The following is a 21509-nucleotide window of genomic DNA, read 5'->3' as shown; positions in this document are numbered from 1 at the left end:
TCTGTTTCAGTTGAACTGATGCAGACCTGCTTCTCACCCATCTCTGCGTAATTGCTAGTCAGTGCACCCAGTCCAGGAGAGGCGTGTGGCTTGAGCATTCCAAAAGCCTCAATGACCTTCCTGTTCACTGTAATACTACCCAAGTGTTTGTCCCAGAGCACCATCCTGACCTGTAGTGCCTGGATCCAAAAGCCCCCGCTGCACATTAAATAAACTAGAAATTCTTTAACTGGCCTGATTAAACTTTTCAAGCCTGTAAGCCAGCAAAAGACAGTGAAACACACATTTTTGTAACCACTGGGGCAGGTAGCAAGATACTACTTGTTGAATATACGCAAAATGAGGGCATTAGCATTTTCCGTTAACAAGAGAAATACCTAATTAAGCATTCCACCACAAAGGCAGAACCCTTGTCTTCCTCAAATCAGTGAATAAATTCACCCCACCAAGGAACTTCCTACATATTTAGTTTGAATGTTTCCTAAGCTTTACTGTTACTATTAGCAAAATCAAGGCCTAAAATAATTCATTTACAAAGGCACTTAAGAACACAAAACTCATGGATTAACTGAACTGAAAATCAGTATTTCTAGTCCCTATTTTTATTGACTACATCCACTTAATTGACTAACAGCACAATGTTCATTTCCAGGCAACAAATCTGTTTTCCATGGAATCAAAAACAAAACAAAACAAAACACAACTCTCAGCGAGTTGATGGGCCTTGAAATAAACAAAAATTAAAGACGTGATCGGTACCGAGAAAACTAGTTTGCAATACGGGTGCTTTCTCCTCAAAAAAACTCCCCAAATTTTCCTTTGTAAACTGGCTAGTAATAGCAACTGTAATATTGCTAATAACCATCACTCAGAAGTTTAAGCAACTTACTTCTGACATTTCCTAAAAATAATTTTACGCACAAATAAAACCTGAGAATACTGAGTGAGAAAGAAAAATAATGGTCAGGTGATATAATGTTTTGACCAATTTGATATCCATTTCCCAACTCCTCTTCTGCCTTTTAAGTTTTCTAAACTGTAAAGCAAAACATTCAAGAAAATTAACTATTTAATCAAATGTGTCCAGAACTACATTACAGACAATTCCAAAACAGCTCTGCATCTATCTAGTACTTGACTATGGAAACACAACACTTAAACTTAAGAAGCATCACTAAAAATAGAGACAATTTTTGCTCATGACAATGCTGTATTATTAATAGAATCAGGCCCTCCAAAAGAACAATACAATACATAGCCCTGGCCAGTGAGGCTCAGTTGGTTGGAACATCATCCCATAGACTGAAAGGTCTGGGGTTCGATGCCCAGTCAGGGCACATGCCTGGGGTGCAGGTTTGGTCTCGGTGGGGACAGGGTGTGGGAGAGGCAACTGATCGCTGTTTCTCTCTCACATTGATGTTTCTCTCCCTCTCTCTCTCCTTCCCTTCCACTCTCTCTAAAACCAACAAGCCTGTCCTTGGGTGAGGAATAATAATAAGCTTTCATAGCAAAGCTGAGTCACTTGTTAAGCTATCAAATATTACAAAGGAACTCTCCACTCACCTGAGGTATAACTGATAACAGCACAAAATAATCACCCCACACCCACACCCTTCCAGAGGTATTTGTGTTTCTACAAAGATGAAAGTCTAAGGAAAGAACAGACTTGTTTTGTAAAGAACCAGACAGCAAATGTTTTAAGTTTTGTAGCCTGTACTGTCTTTTGTCAACAATTCAACTCAGCCTCTGTGGTACAAAAACAGCCACCAACAATATTCCAGTGTAAGGCTGGCTGTGTTCCAGTAAAACTTTATGCAGAAAAACAGGCTGCGGGCCAACTGTGCTCACCTCTATGTAGGTGGGTGATTAAATTTTCAAGTTTGCTGGCTGTCTCTCTGTGACAGGGAGATATACACTTCACTACTTTTGGTATTTATTTCCGGTACTCTGGAGTCCAAATTAGATCAGGCATTTTCAACATGTTTTAGTGATAAATCTTTTCCTAATAAAAATAAAACTGTGTAGAACAGGCCAGCTGTCCACACGTCCCCAACGGTCCCGGAGAAGCTCCTGAGGCCATCTGCAGGTCTGTGAGACTATGGAAATTACTGACCAGCTGACCGTTAAGGTCCATTCCATACCAAGAACCAATAGTACCCTATCTGTTTTCCTCAGTGACCACCAGCAAAGGTGAGGGAAGCACCCTGTGGATTAGGGGTCTCTCAGATATTCTAGAAATCCCTCTATCTCCTTCAATAAAGAAGAGCAGTTAGTTATATGCCAACATTAAAAATAAAACAGGTGAAAAGCAGAAGACAGTGAATATTAAATGCTACTGTATGTATGTATTTCAATTAAGATGTTTCTTGCTAAAAATCTGTAAAAACAATTGCCATGAGGTTTCATTACAACCTACTTTTTTCTAGAGTTTTATATAATCAGTAAGTAAGATTTCAATGGAGCATATGTAATCTATTTCTGACACCACCCTTAAAAAACTAAATATATTTGCCTTGGGTGGGTGGCTTGGATGGTTGGAGCATTGTCTCATTACAGGTTCGATCCCTGGTCAGGGCACATACATAGGCACCTAGGTTGTAGGTTTGATGTCAGGATGTGAACCAATGTATTTTCCTCTCTCTTTCTCCCCACATTCCCCACCCCTGCCACTGTTCCCTCCCTCCCTCCCTCCCTTCTTCTCTAAAATCAATAAGCATATCCTTGGATGAGGATTTAAATATATATTTATATATATATATATATTTAAATATATATTTATATATATTTGCATGTTAATCATCTCACAATTGAAATACAAGTGGTCATATCTATTAAAATGGTCAAGGCCAGGACCTCTCCTTAGTAAAACGTTTATGAAAAAGTTAGTTCTACATTCGAGCATTGACTTTCATTTTACAATTTAGTTTAATTTAAATTACTGTTCTTAAGCCCTGGGTGGTGTAGCTCAGTGGATTGAGCACGGGCCTGTGAACCAGAGGATCACGGTTCAATTCCCAGTCAGGGCACATGCCTGGGTTTCAGGCTGGTTCCCTGCAGGCCAACTCCCAGCAGGGGATGCACGAAAGGCAACCATACATTGTGTTTCTGTCCCTCTCCTTCCCCTCTAAAGATTAAAAATAAATAAATAAATAAAAATCTTTTTTAAAAAAGGAAACTAACTGAAACTTAGTTTCTTTTAAAATAAATAAATAAAAATAAAAAAATAAATTACTGTTCTTGAAGATAGTCAAAAATGTCAAAGTAATAAAAATCTGCAAAATAGAATGAAAGTGTCACAGGAGCCCAGAGGAAGAATTTATACACTCTGTGAAATCCCGGTGAAAATACCAATGTAAATGACAGCTCCAAATATACACCCCAAAATAACTTTGTTGCACAAAGTTACATGCTTCTCTAAAGAGAAGATTTTTGTGTTGCAAAAAATTAACCAAGCCCTGGCTGGTGTAGCTCAGTGGATTGAGCGCAGGCCTGCAAACCAGACGATCGTGGTTCAATTCCCAGTCAGGGCACATGCCTGGGTTGCAGGCCGGTTCCCGGCAGGGGACCCACGAGAGGCAACCATACATTGATGTTTCTCTTCCTCTCTCCTTCCCTTCCCCTCTAAAGATAAATAAATAAAATATTTTTTTAAAAGTTGACCAAAAACTACTGTTCGTTTTCAACTTTTATTCAATTTGCTATTAACACAAAAGGATATAATTATTCTACTACCATCCTCCATCTCAAACTCTCAGGAAAGAAACATCAAGTCATTAAAGAACATTTTTAGCTCCAATTCCATGCTAAGGAGTATCCTGACATAGGGTTCTAACTTCTAACTCACACTCTAAGACTCAGGAATTTATTACACACCACTCCTCCAACCAAAACAAATAACTTAGGAAAACAACAAATTTTATTAAATGACAAATACCTTCAACGTTTTCCAATAACATTTCTAGCCATAAATTTCTGACAGCGAATTGTTTAACTGACCCCACTACACATTAAGAGCAGTTTATATACATATAAATCTTGAATGCTATCATTAAAAACCCAAACTAAACATAATTGCTCTAAGGCTGAACACAGGAAATACTTAAAGTTTTATTAGTATTACAGCTAGTCTTGTATAACATTCAATATGAAACCATTTTTCTTCAAGATATAAGTTTATAAGTATGAATTCAACAAATTACAGAAAACTATCTAAACAGTATCTTTTATAAAAACTTTATATACAAATGTATATTTATTTAGAAAACATGATGATTCATCTGTAGGGACAGATGACCAATTGAAACTTGAAAGCCCCAGAAAAATGACAAAGTGTCACTACAAGTAGAAATATGAGAAAATGAAATAAAACTTCTAATATTTTAAAAGTAGAATAAATTCAAAACTAAATGAATTAATTTAGAAAATATAAGCCAACGTTTCAAATCAATATTTCAGTCAATAGTTACCATTTTAAAATAATTCTATTTTAAAGCTAAAGACCATGTTTCATTTATTTTTATAACAATGCTCACCACTGATATTTTTATCTCTATTTCCAAATAAAAGACTGCAGTTCAGAAAATTAATAATCGTACACCTATTAAGGGAACCAAGAAGTTAAACACATCTATGATTCCATAACTGGAGCTGCAGTAATGGAGCCTATAATCCAGTAAGACTGTCAAAGAGGTCTCCCGGGAATCACTGCGTGAACTTATTACAATCACCTATTTTCTATGCAAAGTAAGTTGGACAAATACTATTGGCTCACATCACTCATTAATCTTAACCTCTTTTTTTCCCTGCCCTTCTGTAATATGCAGGCTTAAGAGCAAAATATTCAAATTTCCAGCCTCCTTTGCAACTAGGAATAGCCATGTGACACAGCTCTGACCCATAATAACAAGTACCCAATGAGGGCTTTCCTTCAAAATAAAAGACAAAATCCTATCAGGATTCTCAACATCCTGTTTTCCTGGTTGGTGCTGCAGCCACCATCCTGAGACTCTGACACGAGCCACATTCCTTGATGACGGACACCCTTGAGCATCTACACCAACCTTGCATTGCCTTCCTAGACATTTTTAATTGAATTTATTGGGGTGACACTGGTTAATAAAATTATATAAGTTTCAGGTGTACAAATTCTATCATACATCACCTGTATATTGCACTGTGTATTCACCACCCCAAGCCTCCTTCCATCACCACCTGTTCCCCGCCTTTAGCCTCTTCTATCTCGGCCCAAGGCCCTCCTCCTCTGGTAACCAGCACACTACGGTCTGTGTCTGGGAGTTTGTGTTTGTTTTCTGCTTCATCCTTTCTCGTGTGAGAAAAATAAGCCCTTGGTTATGTGGGCAGTTTTCTTCTAACCAGCAGACTAATATAATCCTAATACAATGTATGCTATGAGTCAAGTCTATTGAATTATGTTATAAATCACTTTGGTGAATGGGTCATGATAGATAATGATGAAAATTAGCTATGGGAGCAGGGAGCAAATGAATAGCAACTACTAACAGCAACGGCAATATTAATAATATAATAACAAATAATAGTATAAATATTTATACTATATAAAAGATACCAGTAATTTACTAGACACTCCATACCAAAGACTGTTGAATAACATTAACATACATGAACGCATTTAATCTTCAAACTATATGATGTTGGTAATATTACCATACCAACCCATGGTAACATTTTCACCAATCCTTGACAAAAACCGAGTATGGTAAAACAAGGCGATGTATTTATTGAGAACATGACCTTTCTATTTTTGTTATACTAAAATGTCCTTTCTTTTATGAAATGCGAACAGTGGACATCAAGTTTCCATTCCCTTGAACATGCTTCCCTGGCAAAATAAGCAGGTGGCAAACCAATAGCTGGCCCAGTGTTTTATGAAATGTTAACAGTCCACAAAACCCAAGTTCCCCGCCCAGGACCACAAAGCAGCGTGTTTGACACCGAAGTCCAGGATCATAAACACTGAGTTATATGAAGGAAATACACTAAATTAACTCAACACAACTATTCTGTGAATACAATTTAAGAGACAGATGTATAACTTCTAAAGAAAACAGCCATCCCCGGATACATAAAGCGGGAACAAGGACTTTCAATGCACAGTGATATTTCTCCATGTTGCCTCCCCCAGTTTTCTCCGTGTGATGGAGATTTAAACCAGCCCAGAGAAAGGGGAGCCAGGAAAGGAATTCCCCCCCATTTCCACTGCAGGCTCAGATGATGATCCGGTTTGGAGGTTCTCACTCGGGAGGAAAGAACTTCTGGGCCTCTGCCTACAAGGCCTGTGACTAAAAGAAGTTTGCGGCATCTCAAATCCAAGGAGCAGAGCAGGCAGGTAGATAACACGTGCCCATAAAGCCTGCTCCTCAATTTCTTCCAGCTCTACAAAAGTAGGGGATCAGACATGCGGATGGGAAACAAAACCGGAATGCAGTCGAATTCTTCCTTATGTCAGCTCTTCACGTTTTAAACCACATCATTTCAATTTTCTGAATTCATCAGTTCTTAAAACTCATCTCTAGATGTTTGGAAATGTATGTCTGATTAAGCAGTTTCTAACAACTAAAAATGTAACTCAGCCAAATATTTCTAACAACTTGACCAAGGTTTTTCTAATAAACATGAGTGTGCTTAAAAGAAAACGGACTTTGCAGGACTACATAATGTAAGCATTATGCACAGGAAGAAATCAGAAACTTACTGCCTTCAAGAAATCAAGTAGTTACTCACATAAAGAAATGGATGGGGGTTAAATAGGTTTAGCCTACACCTAACCATTCTCATATTGTTTTACTTTATAACATTTTAGTTACTTCAAAGCCTGGCCAAGTGTTATTTAAATGCAATTTATTGTTGACAACTTCCACCAGAAAAGTAAATTCTCTTAAAATACAGAGAATAAATGGTTTAGATCTTTATAATCAAAAATAGTGAATTTTCATAAAAAAAAAAAGAAAGAAAATAGTGAATACCTTCCAGCTTCTAGTGTATTTGCAGTTATCTCAAATACTAGGTCCCGTATATTGTAATCCAATCTCCCAGCACCAATTTCAGTCACATCAAGACAGCACATAGTATACAAAAACAGCATGCATTCTCCAGTGCTTACCACAAGAAAAGATAGGTGGCTCATGGGGGGAAGGGAGAGGAAAGGGGAGGTGCTCCAGGACTGGCTCTATAATTGAAATGCAAAAGCATATATATGGGGTGGGGGGAGATTTGTGGAGTTATTTCTATCTTGAGCTAATTTTAAAAGAAACTGCTTTTCCTTCCTTTTCGAATCCTAACAGGAAGAGTCCTAAAAAATCGAAATGAAAGCACTCAACACACTAGCATAGTATTACCACCTCTAGCTCTAATAGGGCCTTTGACTAGACTTTGTAAACACACCTTTGCCATTCACTTGCCGCCCCCCTTCCATTCTCCTACTAAAAGTTACAATTTAAGTAATTTTTAAATTCCCAGGAAAGGGAAGGGGAGGGGGCTACAACCTTCATCTCACCTAGATGGACTTTGTTAGGCTACTACCACAATTTCTTTTCCATTTTGCTTAATGTATATGAGATGTTTTACTTTCTACACTTTTTCTTATACCAAATTTTCTTTTTCTTTTTTTTTTAAGATTTTATTTATTTATCTTCATAGGGGAAGAGGAGGAGAAAGGGAGAGAAATATCAATGTATAGTTGCCTCTCGAGTGTCCCCTGCTGGGAACTGGCCTGCAACCCAGGCATGTGCCCTGACTGGGAATCCAACCACGATCCTCTAGTTCGCAGGCCCGCACTCAATCCACTGAGCACTTATATCAAATTTTCTAATTCACTTGAATTGAGGATCATGAGACATTTGAAACTGGTAAAATACAATGTACATTGTGAATATCTACAAAATTCAGGTGGAAATAAAGATGAATAAATGTTAAAAGTTATCGCCTTAACTTTTCTTGTCCTTTTATTAGCGTGTGTGTGTGTGTGTGCGCGCGCGCGCGCGTATGTCAAATTTCACCAGTTGTTCTAATCATTTTTTTCCTGGTCTTGGATCCAGCCCAGCATCACACATCTCATTTCGTCACAGCATTCCCTTAGTCTCCTCCTACCTGCGACAGTTCTTCAGTATTTTAGCCTTTCATACCCTGGGCACTTGTGGGTACTAGACTGTTACTTTGTATAATGTGCTTAAACTGGAGTTTGTCTACTGTTTCCTGACACAGAGATAGAAGTTGTTCGGTAACAATCCGACCGCAGATGTGCCCTCCTCAGTGAATCACCGTGTTGATATGTCTTATTGTTAGTGGTGTTGCCTTGACCACCTGCTGAATTTGGGGCCTGCCAGTTTTCATCACTATAAAAGTACTGACTTCCGTTTACAATTAATTAACCTTGTGGAGAAGATACTTTGAGACTGTGCAAATATTTTGATATCTGATATATTTTTCATCATACTTTCACCTACAATTTTGGCACCCACTGATGACTTGTGCTTGCAACAATTCCTACTCGATGTTTGCCTGCTGCTGATTTTCTGTTCCCATCATTCTGCATTTTTTATTGGGATTCTATTATAACAAAGAGCTGTCACCTCTCTCTCAATTATTTATTTATATTCGTGTAAGCGCATGGAATATGTTTCCCCTAGGGGTTATAAATCCATTATTTACCTCGTTGTTCAAATGGGCCCCTATTTGGCCATTGGGATGCCTCTGTACCTACGTTAATTAGACTTCCTTCTGAATTACCAAAAAATGCCACTTCAGTTGGGGAAAGTCAAGTAATTTCTCTGAATGAGGAATCACTGATGGCTAGGACTAAACTTACCACTTCCGTTATGACTAAAGATAGATAGATAGATAGATAGATAGATAGATACAGACAGAACGGAACAATACATACTGAAATATCCTACGTGTATTGTACTATTACACCTCTTGCTCAGCCAAGACTTCATGATCTTCGGTCTTCATTTTATACACACTAATGTACAACGAACTCACTGCTGTCACTATTTTAATCCATCGCACTTCGACACTCACCCCCACCCTGCAATCCCTGTGTACCATCAGCATTTCAGGAACATAAACCCAAACCACTCAGTGACAACAGAAGAATTTCATTTTAGCCAAACGTCATGAGCCTTACTTATGCAGAGTGGGGGGCGAAAAAAAAGCCAATCCTTAAAGGTCAAATCTTAAATGATTCCAATTACGTAACATTCTTGAAATGACAAGATTATAGTAGTGAAAAACACATTAACCTTTGCCAGAGCTAGGGTGGGGAGTAACCGTGGCTGTAAAACGGCAACAAGGGACATTTTTCTGCTGCCGGAACTGTCCTGCATCTTGACGATGGATGTCAATATCCTGGCTGTGACCTTGTACTATAGTTTTGCAAGATACTAGGAACAGGAAAATCTGGGTAAAGAGTGCCGAGATCTCTCTGCATTCTTTCTTAACGGCGCATGTGAATCCACAATTATCTCTTTAAAAAAATCACTTTTAAAAAATGGGTAATGAGTGAACATTCAGGAGAAATCAAATAAACAAGAAAGCGACCCAGCCCCTAGACCCACTGGTTGCTAGTTTAGCTTCTATGACAGTTACTATCAGGCCTCATCAGCAAAACCCTCTAAAGGCTAATTCTTCCTCAGGGTCCTTATTAGCTTTCGTGTTAGATAGGAACAAGTACCACCAGCTGGAAAACAGAGCAAAAAGGTGCCAAGGGCCAGATATCATGGTGAGTGTCGGCTGGTCAACTAAATTCCCAAGAGTTAAGGATCAAAATGTAAACTTTTGCCCTGGCTGGCATGGCTCAGTGGATTGAGCGCGGGCCTGCGAACCAGATGATCGAAGTTCGATTCCCAGTCAGGGCACATGCCTGGGTTGAAGGCCAGTTCCTTGCAGGCTAACAACCAGCAGGGGACGCACAAAAGGCAACCATACATTGATGTTTCTCTCCCTCTCTCCTTCCCCTCTAAAAATAAATAAATAAATAAAATCTTTTAAAAAAATGTAAACTTTTACAATTTGATTGAGTTCAATTAACTGAGTTCATATCAAATATTTAAAACATTCTGAACCTCCACAATCTGTGATTTTCAACTTGCACAAACAAGCAATGAGAAATTATAGCAGAAGGAGAAAGAGTTTTAGTTCCAAAGAGAAAGCAACGACCCCCTTCAAATCACTGGCACCATCTCCTCCAAAATACTCTTTACGATCAGTGAATGTGAAAGCACAGAAATGACAGAACCAAGACAACTTAAAATGCAACGACTACACTTTCTGCTCGACAAAAACTAACCCCACCCACCACAGCCACCCAAGAGAAATCCCTTCACAGACTGAAGAAGAAAAGGAAATGCCTAAATACAGCAAGAAACACAGACCTCATACAGGTCAGTAAATAGTGGCTAATTAGCATGTGAAAACAAAGGTGGTTTTTTTCCTCCTGAAACGATAAAAATCCTAAACCCCCAAAATGTGGCAATCAGCTTATTTTTCTCCCCCCAAAGGCTGACATTATAACCACTGAATAGATTTTTACTCACTATAAATATTCAAAAGCTCTGAGAAAGCCACAACTATACATACTACAAATCGCTTCTCCTTCCAAATTTAACATTAATTAATCTATCCAAAATTTTTTAAATAGTGTAGGAGAAAATACGGAACTGTTCTCAAAGACTCACTACAATTATTACATCACAAGTCAATTATGATTTTTATATTAAATAAATTCACTTTAGCCTGGTGAAATTCAGGCATTCCTCAACTCATCCAAAAAAAAAAAACCCAGAATGCTTCAAAATCACATTATCATTTCAGGTTACGAAATACTAATGTAGTTAGCATAATGATATGATAAATCAGATATTCCACATTAGATTCCAGAATGTAGATTTAGAAAACACCAAAGTTTAAGGAAGAAACACTGTGATTAAAAAAAAAATCAAGAGAATTATATTCAACAACCTGTGTTTTTTCCCAGTGACCTAGGAAATGCCTATCACTGTTATCCAGGGTGATCCTCACACACTGGCCTAATGGGACCACAGTTTGGTGCAATGAGTAGCTGACATAATAAACACGCACTCCTTCAGCCAGCCAGTCCAGGAGTCCACTCCCGCATGTTTCCAGTCCACCTCCGCTGTGTAACTCAGGCTCCCAACCATCACAAGACTGAAGACCAGGCATCAGCCTCTAACGGAACTCTTGGGTACTTCTCACTCTCCTCCAAACCACAAGCTTCCACACTCCGGTGGAGTCAGTCCCCAGCCCTTACTCACTCCCTTTGCTGTATTCTCTTAAATGTGCATGTGCTACTCATATGACGGTGTGTCCGTCTGGAATATCCTTCATGTCTCCTCGTCCACTGGCAGGTGAATTCCTACTCACCCAAACTCAGTCGTGTGGTTCTCGTGCAGGAAGACCACAGCCCCTTCAGTGCTGGCAGAGAACAGCTGTTACAGAACTAATGAACCACATCCTACTTACAGGATACAGCACGTTGGTGAATGACTTGAAGGACATGTCTTATTTCATCTTTGAATTCCCAAGGCTTGGAAAATAATAGATATTTCATTAAAATGTGCTGCAATAGGAATTATCACTAGATGCTGCATAACTAGTAAACAGTAAATTCACTTTATTTCACTCAATAGGCCAAACAACCTCAGGAAGCCGTTATCCCCATTTTACAGGTGAGAAAACTGCTACCAAAAATGGGGTGGGAAGAGGAAATAAAATACAGGTATCAATGAACTATCACCAGTGTCCACACTCCATATCTCTTCAGTCTACACTGAAGTCACTTCAGGTAATTACAATTCCTTGAAAAGTAAGTCTTCAAACGACTCAAGAAGTATTGTCTTTTTTTAAAGGTCTTTATTTCAGAGCTAATTTATATTTGAGGCATACGCCACTATTACTTTGTCATACTACTTTACAGGAATTGAACTTCAAATATCGCCAAAGGCAGGCTTTATTTCAATCATGGTCTGAAAATCCAACCAGATAAAATTTTCTTCAGGCCAAGAGTAGATTAAAAAACAAAAACAAAAAAAACAAAACTCAGTGCATTTTCTTATGAAGCAAAAAAAAAAAACCTGATTATAGAAACTGAGCTTTGACATGATTGATAGTGGATCCTATATTTCTTTTTTTTAAGATTTTACTTATATATTTTTAGACAGAGGGGAAGGGAGGGAGAAAGAGAGGGAGAGAAACATCAATGTGTGGTTGCCTCTCACACACTCACACTGGGGACCTGGCCCACAACCCACGCATGTGCCCTGACTGGGAATCAAACCGGGGACCCTTTGGTTCCCAGACTGGCCCTCAATCTACTGAGCCACACCAGCCAGGGCCCTATCTTTCTTATTAAATGGCAAGACTGTTAATGAAGTGATAGCCATCAAAGGTTATAGCTGTTTGCTTGTTTTTTTAATGACCTTTCTGGAGAGGGAAAAATGGCAACAAGTCAGCAACCAGCTAGCTCTGTTCCTTTTTTAATTTTATTTTTTAATTGTTCTGTAGAAGCCCAAGGTCTGGGAAGGACTGTGTTAACCCAATCTCTACATACAGCACTGCAGTTGGAGAGATTCATTTTGAACCTCAGCCAAGATATGCAAAGCTAATTATGGAACTGTTAATTACTAAATGTTTAAAAGGTTATTTGAAAGCGACTAGTATTGTAGAAAGAGTCAATAATTATTTTACCATAATTTTAAGCCCTTACTTGTTCAAAGTGACATGCTAATACAGTTTGAAATTAGTATTGCAGTTACAAATGTGTGTTTTTTTTAACCTACAAATTCAAATATCATTGTTCTGGAATCTAAATACTGGTGACTAAACAGGCTTTACTTTATGAAATGTGCTTTTCAAAAATTGCACACAGGTCAAAAGTGCTTTTCAAACATTGCACAAAAACTACTTAAGAAGCAAATACTTATTACTAGAACCTGAGACTAAGCTAAAATATAACCAATGTATAAGTTGTCAAATAAAAATATGATAATGCTCATAAACAATGATAAAAAGAAACACAAGTGGAAAATTTAACTATAATAGACACAATTCGTCCACTTAGATTGAAAAGTTAAATATCTACCACCCAGGCTGGTATAGCTCAGTAGACTGACTAAACGCTGGCCTGCAAACCAAAGGGTTGCTGGTTCGATTCCCAGTCAGGGCAGATGCCCGGGTTTCAGGCCAGGTCCCCAGTAAGGGGTGTGTGAGAGACAACCGACCACACATTGATATTTCTCTGCCTCTCTTTTTCTCCTTCTCTTCTCCTCTCTAAAAAATAAATGAAATTTTTTTCTTAAAAACTTAAATATTTACCATAGAAACTCCTTTGTGTAGACTCTCATAATTTAAAGTTCTCTGGGGTAAAGGTGTTTCTCAGCCCTCTCATAATGACTCAACATGTATTCTACTAAGTGACTTTGCAAAGAATTAAGTCTTGTACTGTTCTCAGCTCACAAATTCATGAGTTAGCAACTCAATCAAAAGGTACAATAGCCAAAAGAAAACTGTTTTGCAATAAGGAAAAACAAAGTAACATTATTAACTAGAAGGGGACAAGGTAGGGTCCTTTTACACTTAGAGTTTTAAAATAACTTTTACAATTAGCTAAAAACACAATAAATTCGGTCTTTAAAGTAGAGGAAACAATTCTGCGATAGATGTTTCACCTGAACAACTAAAAACACTATGTACTTAAATGCTTTACAGAAGCAATTTCAAGGGGTCTAAACTCAACAACTTAATAAAATGGTCTAGAAAAATCATTTTATTGTTTAAAGCCTTGGGGAATAAAGCTGTTTGTAATTTATTTACGTCTTTTACTTCACTAAATTGCTTTGGTGATCAAGTTTCCTATGTAAGTGATTAAAGACATAAACCTAAATAGCTTAATAAAGCCATTACTTAAGAGCCCTGTTCCTCAACAGAGGTGCCTGAGAAATGTCAACAGAACGTTTAGTGTTCATTATTTTCAAGAGGGCTTGTTACTCAGAACACAGCGCCCCATTGACTAGAACATCACCAGGTCTCCAGGTCTCCAGACACACAACATGGAACAAGCACTGGATTAAAGACGATTTTTTTCCTCCTCTCAGAATATCAGGTGAAATACTGACAGCCCCCAAAATCTGAATATTCATGATCTGGCTAAAAGGTCTGGTGACGACTTTTTTATTTCTCCTTACCATTCCTCCTCTCTAATGGCCTAAATACCTAAGTAAAACAGGTTCCCATTTTCCAGGTGGGCCTGGAAGGCCCCCCCATGTTCAGCCTTCCTGCCTTCGCCCGGGGGCTCTCCCCACACGGAGGTTCTCTTCTAGCTGAAACTGCTTAGGTTACACTAGCAACACTGCAATGGTAATTGACCTAAATACACAACTATGTCTTCCCAGAGTTTGGGAGAAAAACTGGGCAGCTTTCCTTTTCTTGAAAAAAAGAAACTGAATTTAACCACACACACAAAAAAAATGCCTGCATTTTCTTCTTTTAAAGCACCTTCCTCTTGCTTGTAGTAAGAATCATACAAACTCCTTTACGGAGACTATCTGAGAAACAGAAGGAAGCATGACACCAAACTTTCCTCTTTCATATCCTTTTGTTCATGACAGCAAGCTTATTTAATGTTTGCTTTTTTACATTACAAAATTCTAACTCTTGAGCATTCAAGAAAAAAAAAACGGTACAGAAAAACTTCCAGCCATGGCATTAACAAAGCACTCCATATAAAGAGCACCTTCTACCGAAACACCTCTTTTTACTTTTTCTTGAGTCCATTTCAAACTTTCAGAAGATCGGTTTTTGACAAGCCAGGTGAAGATGGAAAACATTCACATTCAAACCTATTTTCTCTTTAAGACAATAATAAATAAATGTGATTAGTAATAACCAAATGAACATCAAGGTTAATCGGGATGATACTTAAGAATGTACAAAATATTTAGTAGCTTTCTATCTGTTTACTTTTCCTATGGAGGTTTTGGTGGGGGAAGTTGCTGCTTTCAGACTGTCAATGAAACTCCCATCAAGGAATGTGAGTTAGTCACTGGCCCACTTCTGACTCAGGCCAAGTTCTAGGCTAGCTCCGTTTTTTTTTCCCCACGACTGGCACAGAAACAGGCAAGTTTAACAGTTCATTTACTTGGCACAGTCCACGTGCTGTCACAGGGAAGGTTCTGTCTCTTACAGGCTAGTTGGGGGAAACAACCCCCCACCCGTAGCACAGAGTTCCAACCATCGCTATTCCAATTAATCTACCAATGGCACCACAACTTCCCCGTCTCGAATTTCCACGAAAGGCCTCTGACATCATTTTCTGACCGGTCTTGCTAGGTTCTACTATTCTCAGCAATGTGTGATTTCACTTCGCACTTCAAAAATTGAACCATTTCATTGAAATTCACTTTTGCATCACACTGACTGGGAATGAGCATTTTCAGATACAGAAGGATGACCCAACAACTTTATTTTTTAAAACAGATTTTTTTAGTTACTTATATTTAGAGAGAGAAGGGAGGGAGAAAGAGAGGGAGAGAAAGAGAAACATCGATGTATGGTTGCCTCTCACGTGGCCCCCACTGGGTATCCTTTGGTTTGCAGCCCATGTTCAATCGACTGAGCTACACCAGCCAGGGCCAGACAACTTTACAAACAAATAATGGAGAAGAAAGGTACATGACAGGCCGTGCAAAGATGCCCAAGTACATGATCAAGGCAGGACATTCCTCGTTTTGAATAAAATAATCCTTTAGACTAGAAACTTTCTGGAGATACTCTGACATGACTTTTCTTGCAAAATTATCACCCACCTTCCACACATTTGGTACATACATGCAATCTATGATCCCCCAGATGTGACGGCTCCATCAAAAAAAAAATGAAAAATCAAAACGGTACCAGGTGCCATTCTTGGGCTTTGTCCAAAGGCAGCCAGTGGAAGAATCTATTTTATTCAGTTCTCCCCACATTAAATAATAATAATCAACGTCACAGAAGAACATTTGGATTTGAACAGATGGCATCCAACACTTAACAAGCGTAGCAACTCTTTCAAGCATTAGATCCTAAACGTCTGATGGTCCCAAGGATCAGAAAGGCTTATTTGTCTTAAGAGGGTTGGCAGAGAGAGATCCTGTAGTCACCATCCCAATGCTTAGGAATATGCGTCATTATCCAGCCAGCAACTACAGGCAAAAAAAAAAAAAAAAATCCAACCACCACATTTTTATAAAATTTCCCCCTCTCTAGTCCAACTTGAAACGAGCAAATCCAACATCAGCAGCAATTCCTCCAGTCAAAGGAGGAGAAAAACAAGCCTGAAGGTAAACCAATGTATAAAGGTTAACAAACTTATCTAGTTTTGACACGGTTGTGCAACACCAAAGGAATCCGCGGGTGCCTTTCCGGGGGTGTATTTGAATATGCCTGCTCTGCACTCACATTTGCAATTTAAACTAAAAGCACTAACCCAGCTATTCAACTTGTTTCTCCTTTCCTTGGAAAGCTGCATCCTACCTTCAAGAGAGCAAAATAAATATACAAACATCTCAATGTTTACTTAGAAGCCCAACATGGATTTGCCTTCTACAGACCCACACAAGTTTCCCGCAATACCTTTTAACACCAGCGAACTCTAAACGTACAGGGCCCACATGCTTGGGAAGGGGTGGGGGGGGTACTGCGTCCTCCAAGGTGCCAAGAGAAGGTGACACCCACCCACCCGCGAGATTTAGAGGCTGGGTGTGCGGCTGGGGAGAGAGGAAGCCAATTACAGAATTCCCTCCGCTGGGCAGACGCACGGGGCAGGTCAGGAATGGGGAGGGCAGCGAAAAGGAGAATATCCAGGAAACGGAGAAATAAACCCAGATAACATGGGTAGAAGACTAGGAGATGGGATGCGATTGGAAGTTGGGGATCCCACTGGCAGAAGTGGGGTGCGCGGGGGTGAGCTGTGTCCGTAAGCTGTGGGGGGATCGCAGAGGGCGCAGCCTGAGAGGCACAAATGGGACCAAGTCCCGACGGGTCTCACCTGGGAGGTCCTCTCCGCGGGGTTCTTCATCACCGCCTGGCGGAAGCTGTTATCCACGTAGGACGCCATCTCCCCCCGCGCGCCCGGCCGGGGCCGCTCCGCACCCTCGCCGGCCTCTTCCCGGCCCAGCGCGGCTGCCGCCTCCGCCCTGTGCGCTCCGCCCGCCCGTCCGCCCGAGGCTAGTAAGCCCGCTGCCGCGGCGGCGGCGGCGGCGGCGGCGGGGCCCGGTGGCCCGGAGTGCGGGACAGGCGCGCCGAAGCCCTGGCGGGAGAGAGAGGCCGCGCTAGGGACGCTGGAGGCGCGCAGCTCCGGAGACCCGCGGCCAGGAGGGTCCCTGCGCCGCGATCCGCAGCTGGGGACTCCCCTTCCTCCTCTTCCTCCTCTTCTTCCTCGCCGCGGGGCCGGGCACGGCTTCCTGGCGCGCCGAGCTGCCTCCGGGCCCTGGCTTGACACGCCTCCCCCGGCTTCACTCGGGGGACAGTGGCAGCTCCTCCTGGCCCCGGCGGGCCTGAGTTATTTTTAGGGAGGTAGGAGCAACCGTGAGGAGGGGGAGGGCTGCGGGCAGGCCGGGCCTCCTCTCCCCTCCCGCGCGGAGGGTCGCCCCCTCCTTTCAGGGGCTCGCGTCGCCGCTCGAGGGGTCTCCGGAAAACACTGGGATCGCCGCGTCCCCAATCCTGGGGCACCGGGGCGCTGCAGCCGCCGTGGGGAAGACTGGCTCAGGTCCGGGCGCTGCGAAGCCCGATCCACTCGGCCGCTGTCCCCGCCGCTCCCGATCGTCTACTGGGCTCGGCCGTCCCTCCCGACTGCTGCTGCATCCCCTCGGGCCGCCCGGCCGCCGCCGCCGCCGCCTCTGTGGCTCCGGCCGCCTCGGGCTCCGCCGGGGCCGCCTCCCCCCATCAGCGCGCCTGGAGCAGGGCTTTCCGGGCGCCGGCGCCGCCGGGGCCAGAGCAGCCGACCCGGGCTGCAGCCCTCCGGCCCAGTCGCTCTAGGCAACTTTGTTCCAGGTCTGTGCGGGGCGGGGGAGGGGAAGGGACCACGGGCTGCCCAGATCCGGACTCCCGGCGGCGGGCGTCCCAGGGCCGAGGTCCGAGGTCCGCGGCGCACAGACCCCTCGGAGAGTGTTTGGGAAGCCGCGACTCCCCTCCTCTTCCTCCGCCTCTTCCTCCTCCAGCGCCTTCTCCGGCTGCAGGAGCCGCTCCTTAGGGAGGAAACGGCCTCCCGGGCTTGTTGCTTTGTGCTGCAACCATGGTGAGGAGTGAATGACAGCGCCGGGGCGAGTCGGCGGGCGCCGCATCATCGCGGGGCGGGGCGGCCCGGCGTGCCGGTCCCGCCCCCTCACGGATCAGGCTCCAGCCCGCCCGCCCGCCGGCCGCTCCCTCTCGCAGGAGCCTCACCTTTGGTTGGGACCAGGTGAGCCGAAAGCTCGGGTTGCGTGGGGGTCGCAGCGCCCTCGGACGAGCTGGTCAGAGTGCGGCACCACCTGGCTCCGAGGAGGTGGCGCGGGTCTCGGGATCCTGGCCCCGCACTGGACAATCATTTTGGACCCAGGGGTTGGCTTCGAGCTGTTTCAGAGGTGGTAAATCCTCTAGGATTTATTTTGCCGATTGTAACTTGCTGCAGGGAAAGCGTTTCTGTCCTGCCTATTGTGCTCGTTCTGGCACCATCAGACACTTATTTGACCACAAAATTAAAGGGATGGAAACGTGCCAGTATCAACACTAGACCCAGTACTAGCCCCAGACACGCAAACACGCCAGATTTAAAGGGGTTAGCGAGACCCCGACAGTTTGTGATGTAATCTGAGACACTGACAGATCCGCCTTTGCCTTAGGCAGGGCAAACGTCCTTATCCAGGTCCCTTAGTTCCGAGCCAGACTCACTTGGTGCAGAGGACACTAAATCATAGCCCTTGAACGCGTTACCACTCCTGCTGCTTCACTTCCCCCTCCCTCTCCCTTTTTGAGCCAGGTCAAGGTATGTAAGGTCAGCCAAGCACTAGGAACAGCTCGGCTGTTCTGGTCCTAGGGTTTTATTTTTATCCGCCTCCCTCCTCCCCCTTTCCCAACAAGTTCATGTTTTGATGTCTCTGCGGAGGCTATACTTAGAGGAGGATTGTTACTTTTATGACCTAGTATATTGAACTTTTTCAGATTTCCAAACATCTAGTTTATTTTAAACACCTGGAATAGATTGTGAGCAAACATTTTGAGGTCCTTAGTTGACCTGTGTGGCATTGAACAGAGAGTGTGGCTCCTAATTAGAGAAGGGACTGTGTAACCCTGTGAAACTGCATCCAAGTTATAAACTTCATCTCTGGACCCTTTTGTGTTCTCTCGTGCTGAAAGTGCTTCCACGTATTTCTCTTTCACCCCTCAGTTGAGCCCCAGAATCAAATTCTCGGTGACACAGACCACCACCTTGAAAGCAAAGAACATGAGTAAGTGCCATTACAGAGATGTAAAGAGAGAAGAAAATCAAATCCAATGAAGTGAAAAAACATATCTGACATCTCCATCTGGTGTCTAATAGACATCTTACAATTAACTTGTGCAAACCAGGCTCCAGATCACCTGCCCCAAACACGCCCCGCCCACAGCCTTCCCCATTCCAGTTAATGCCATCTACCCCTTTCCAGTTGCCCAGCAGAAAACCCGTGGAGTCTTCCTCGACTCCTTTCTTTCTCTTACGCGTCAAAAAGGGTCCATAAGCCTGTCGGCTCAACCTTCACAGTACCATGTCTGGCATGTGCCCTCTAAAGGAGCATCATCTTTCCTTTACCTATACTTTGCAATAACCGCCTTCCCGGTCTCCGTGTTTCCGGCCTTGCCTCGGGCAGTATACTTTGAGTCTTTTCAGTACAGCTCAAGTCGCTCCTCTGCTAAAAAATAAAAATAATAAAAAGTCCATTAGCTCTTCACCTTATTTAAGCTAAAATCCAGAGTCCTTACCGTGGCCTAAATACCTATGCACCCGGTCCCCAGGTCCCCCTTTCTCTCTGATCTCATCTCCTACTACTCTGTCACTTACTTATTTTCCCAGCCCCAGTGGCCTCCGTGCTGTCTCTGGCACATAATGAGCAAGCTCCAGTCTCGTGGCCTTTCCATTTGCTGTTCCCTCTTCCAGATGAATTATCTTCCCACAACTCCGCCCACTAAAACACAAGACAAAACCTAGAATGTTGTGCCCTGGCCTCCTTCGTATCTTTATTCAAATGTCATTTGCCCTACAACTTCACATACTTTAGTTCCCGTCCTTTCCTTACTACCATCTAATGTATTATAATTTTAGCTGTTTTATGTACTGTTTATCTCCCTCCATTACAATGTGTACTGCTAAAGTCAACAAGTCTTCCAAAGATACAATGCCAATTAATTAAAAGTATAGTGTTACATTGTATGTTTATACAATTGTTACATATGTTATCTCACTTGTCTGCCCCGGGTGTGGAGTGGGGAAGGTACGGCAGGGAGAGAAATTTACCCTCTCTGAGCCTGTTTTCTATTCTATAAAAAAATGAATAAAAGCTATATGCCCTGAAGATTTATAAGCATCTATGATAACATATGTCCAGTGCCCTGCATAGTGCTTGAACAATTGTGTGGACTCAACAAATGATAGGTATTTCAAAGAGCATTCTCATCATCCTACTCCTCTGAGGTTAGTGGAACAGTTATTAACCTGTTTACAGATGAGGAAACTGAGACTAAAATAGACTACCTGCCTTGCCCTAGTTCCAGGCCTGCCTTTGACTTTGGCAGGGCCTGGGCCAAGCTAACAAGTGGAAAGCCACATACCCTATCATCAATACTTAAAGCTATGGACTAGCTAGAGCACGGTACTGTAGGGAGCACTGGCTTCTGGTCTGAAGCTCGTACCCCATACTCTCCATCTCAGCTCCACCCCGCACCACAAAAAGGCTTACACACACAAGGACGCCTACACGTTAAAACTGCATCATTGCCCTCCCAAGCGCTACCCCTCAGCCATTCCTCCAGCCATGGTCTAGCCTTGGAAGATCAGGCCTGAATGTGGCAGGATTGAAAGTTCCACGGTCCCTGGTGTTCGGAGTGTATGGAACTCATTGTCCGTGTGGAAGGGTAAAGCTGGAGCAGCGCCCTTCAAAGTGTGGGCAGCAGGCTGGAAGCCCAGATTTCAAAGCTGCAAAGTTATGAGTTCCAGATGCAAACCCAGCTCTTTTTTTTTTCTGAATGCTCTGCTGTGACACCAAGTTGCACCGATGACCTCAGGTAAGGCATAATAGTATGTCTTATCCACCAACCAAATGACTAACTCCTTTCTACGCTGTCATTTAACTTCGATTAAAGCTAATTTCCCCACTATGTATAATCTGCCTATCTGCATATGTCGATAATGCTAGTCGCCATTTAGCATCTGGGACACCTGATAGTTGGCATGCGTTGCTGCTGTA

The 21509-nt window shown here is 42.4% G+C and overlaps 1 protein-coding gene across 7 annotated transcripts in view; it reads right to left on the bottom strand.

Annotated features, from left to right (window-relative positions):
• Positions 1 to 17609, bottom strand: part of RAPGEF2 (Rap guanine nucleotide exchange factor 2) — a 219966-nt gene extending 202357 nt beyond the window's left edge. For all 7 annotated transcript variants that reach the window (XM_037058302.1, XM_037058305.1, XM_037058307.1 and 4 more), the window contains exon 1: positions 17081 to 17609. In XM_037058302.1, coding sequence (XP_036914197.1) covers positions 17081 to 17149 — 69 coding nt within the window. In that variant the 5' untranslated portion in view covers positions 17150 to 17609. The remainder of the gene's footprint in view (positions 1 to 17080) is intronic.
• Between the last annotated feature and the right edge of the window lie 3900 nt (positions 17610 to 21509).

This window comes from Sturnira hondurensis, unplaced genomic scaffold, assembly GCF_014824575.4.
Source record: "Sturnira hondurensis isolate 20B ecotype Veracruz unplaced genomic scaffold, ASM1482457v3 Scaffold0010128, whole genome shotgun sequence".
Lineage (NCBI taxonomy): Eukaryota > Metazoa > Chordata > Mammalia > Chiroptera > Phyllostomidae > Sturnira > Sturnira hondurensis.
The sequence above is the reverse complement of the archived record's forward strand: the minus strand, read 5'-3'. Positions and strand labels throughout refer to the sequence as shown.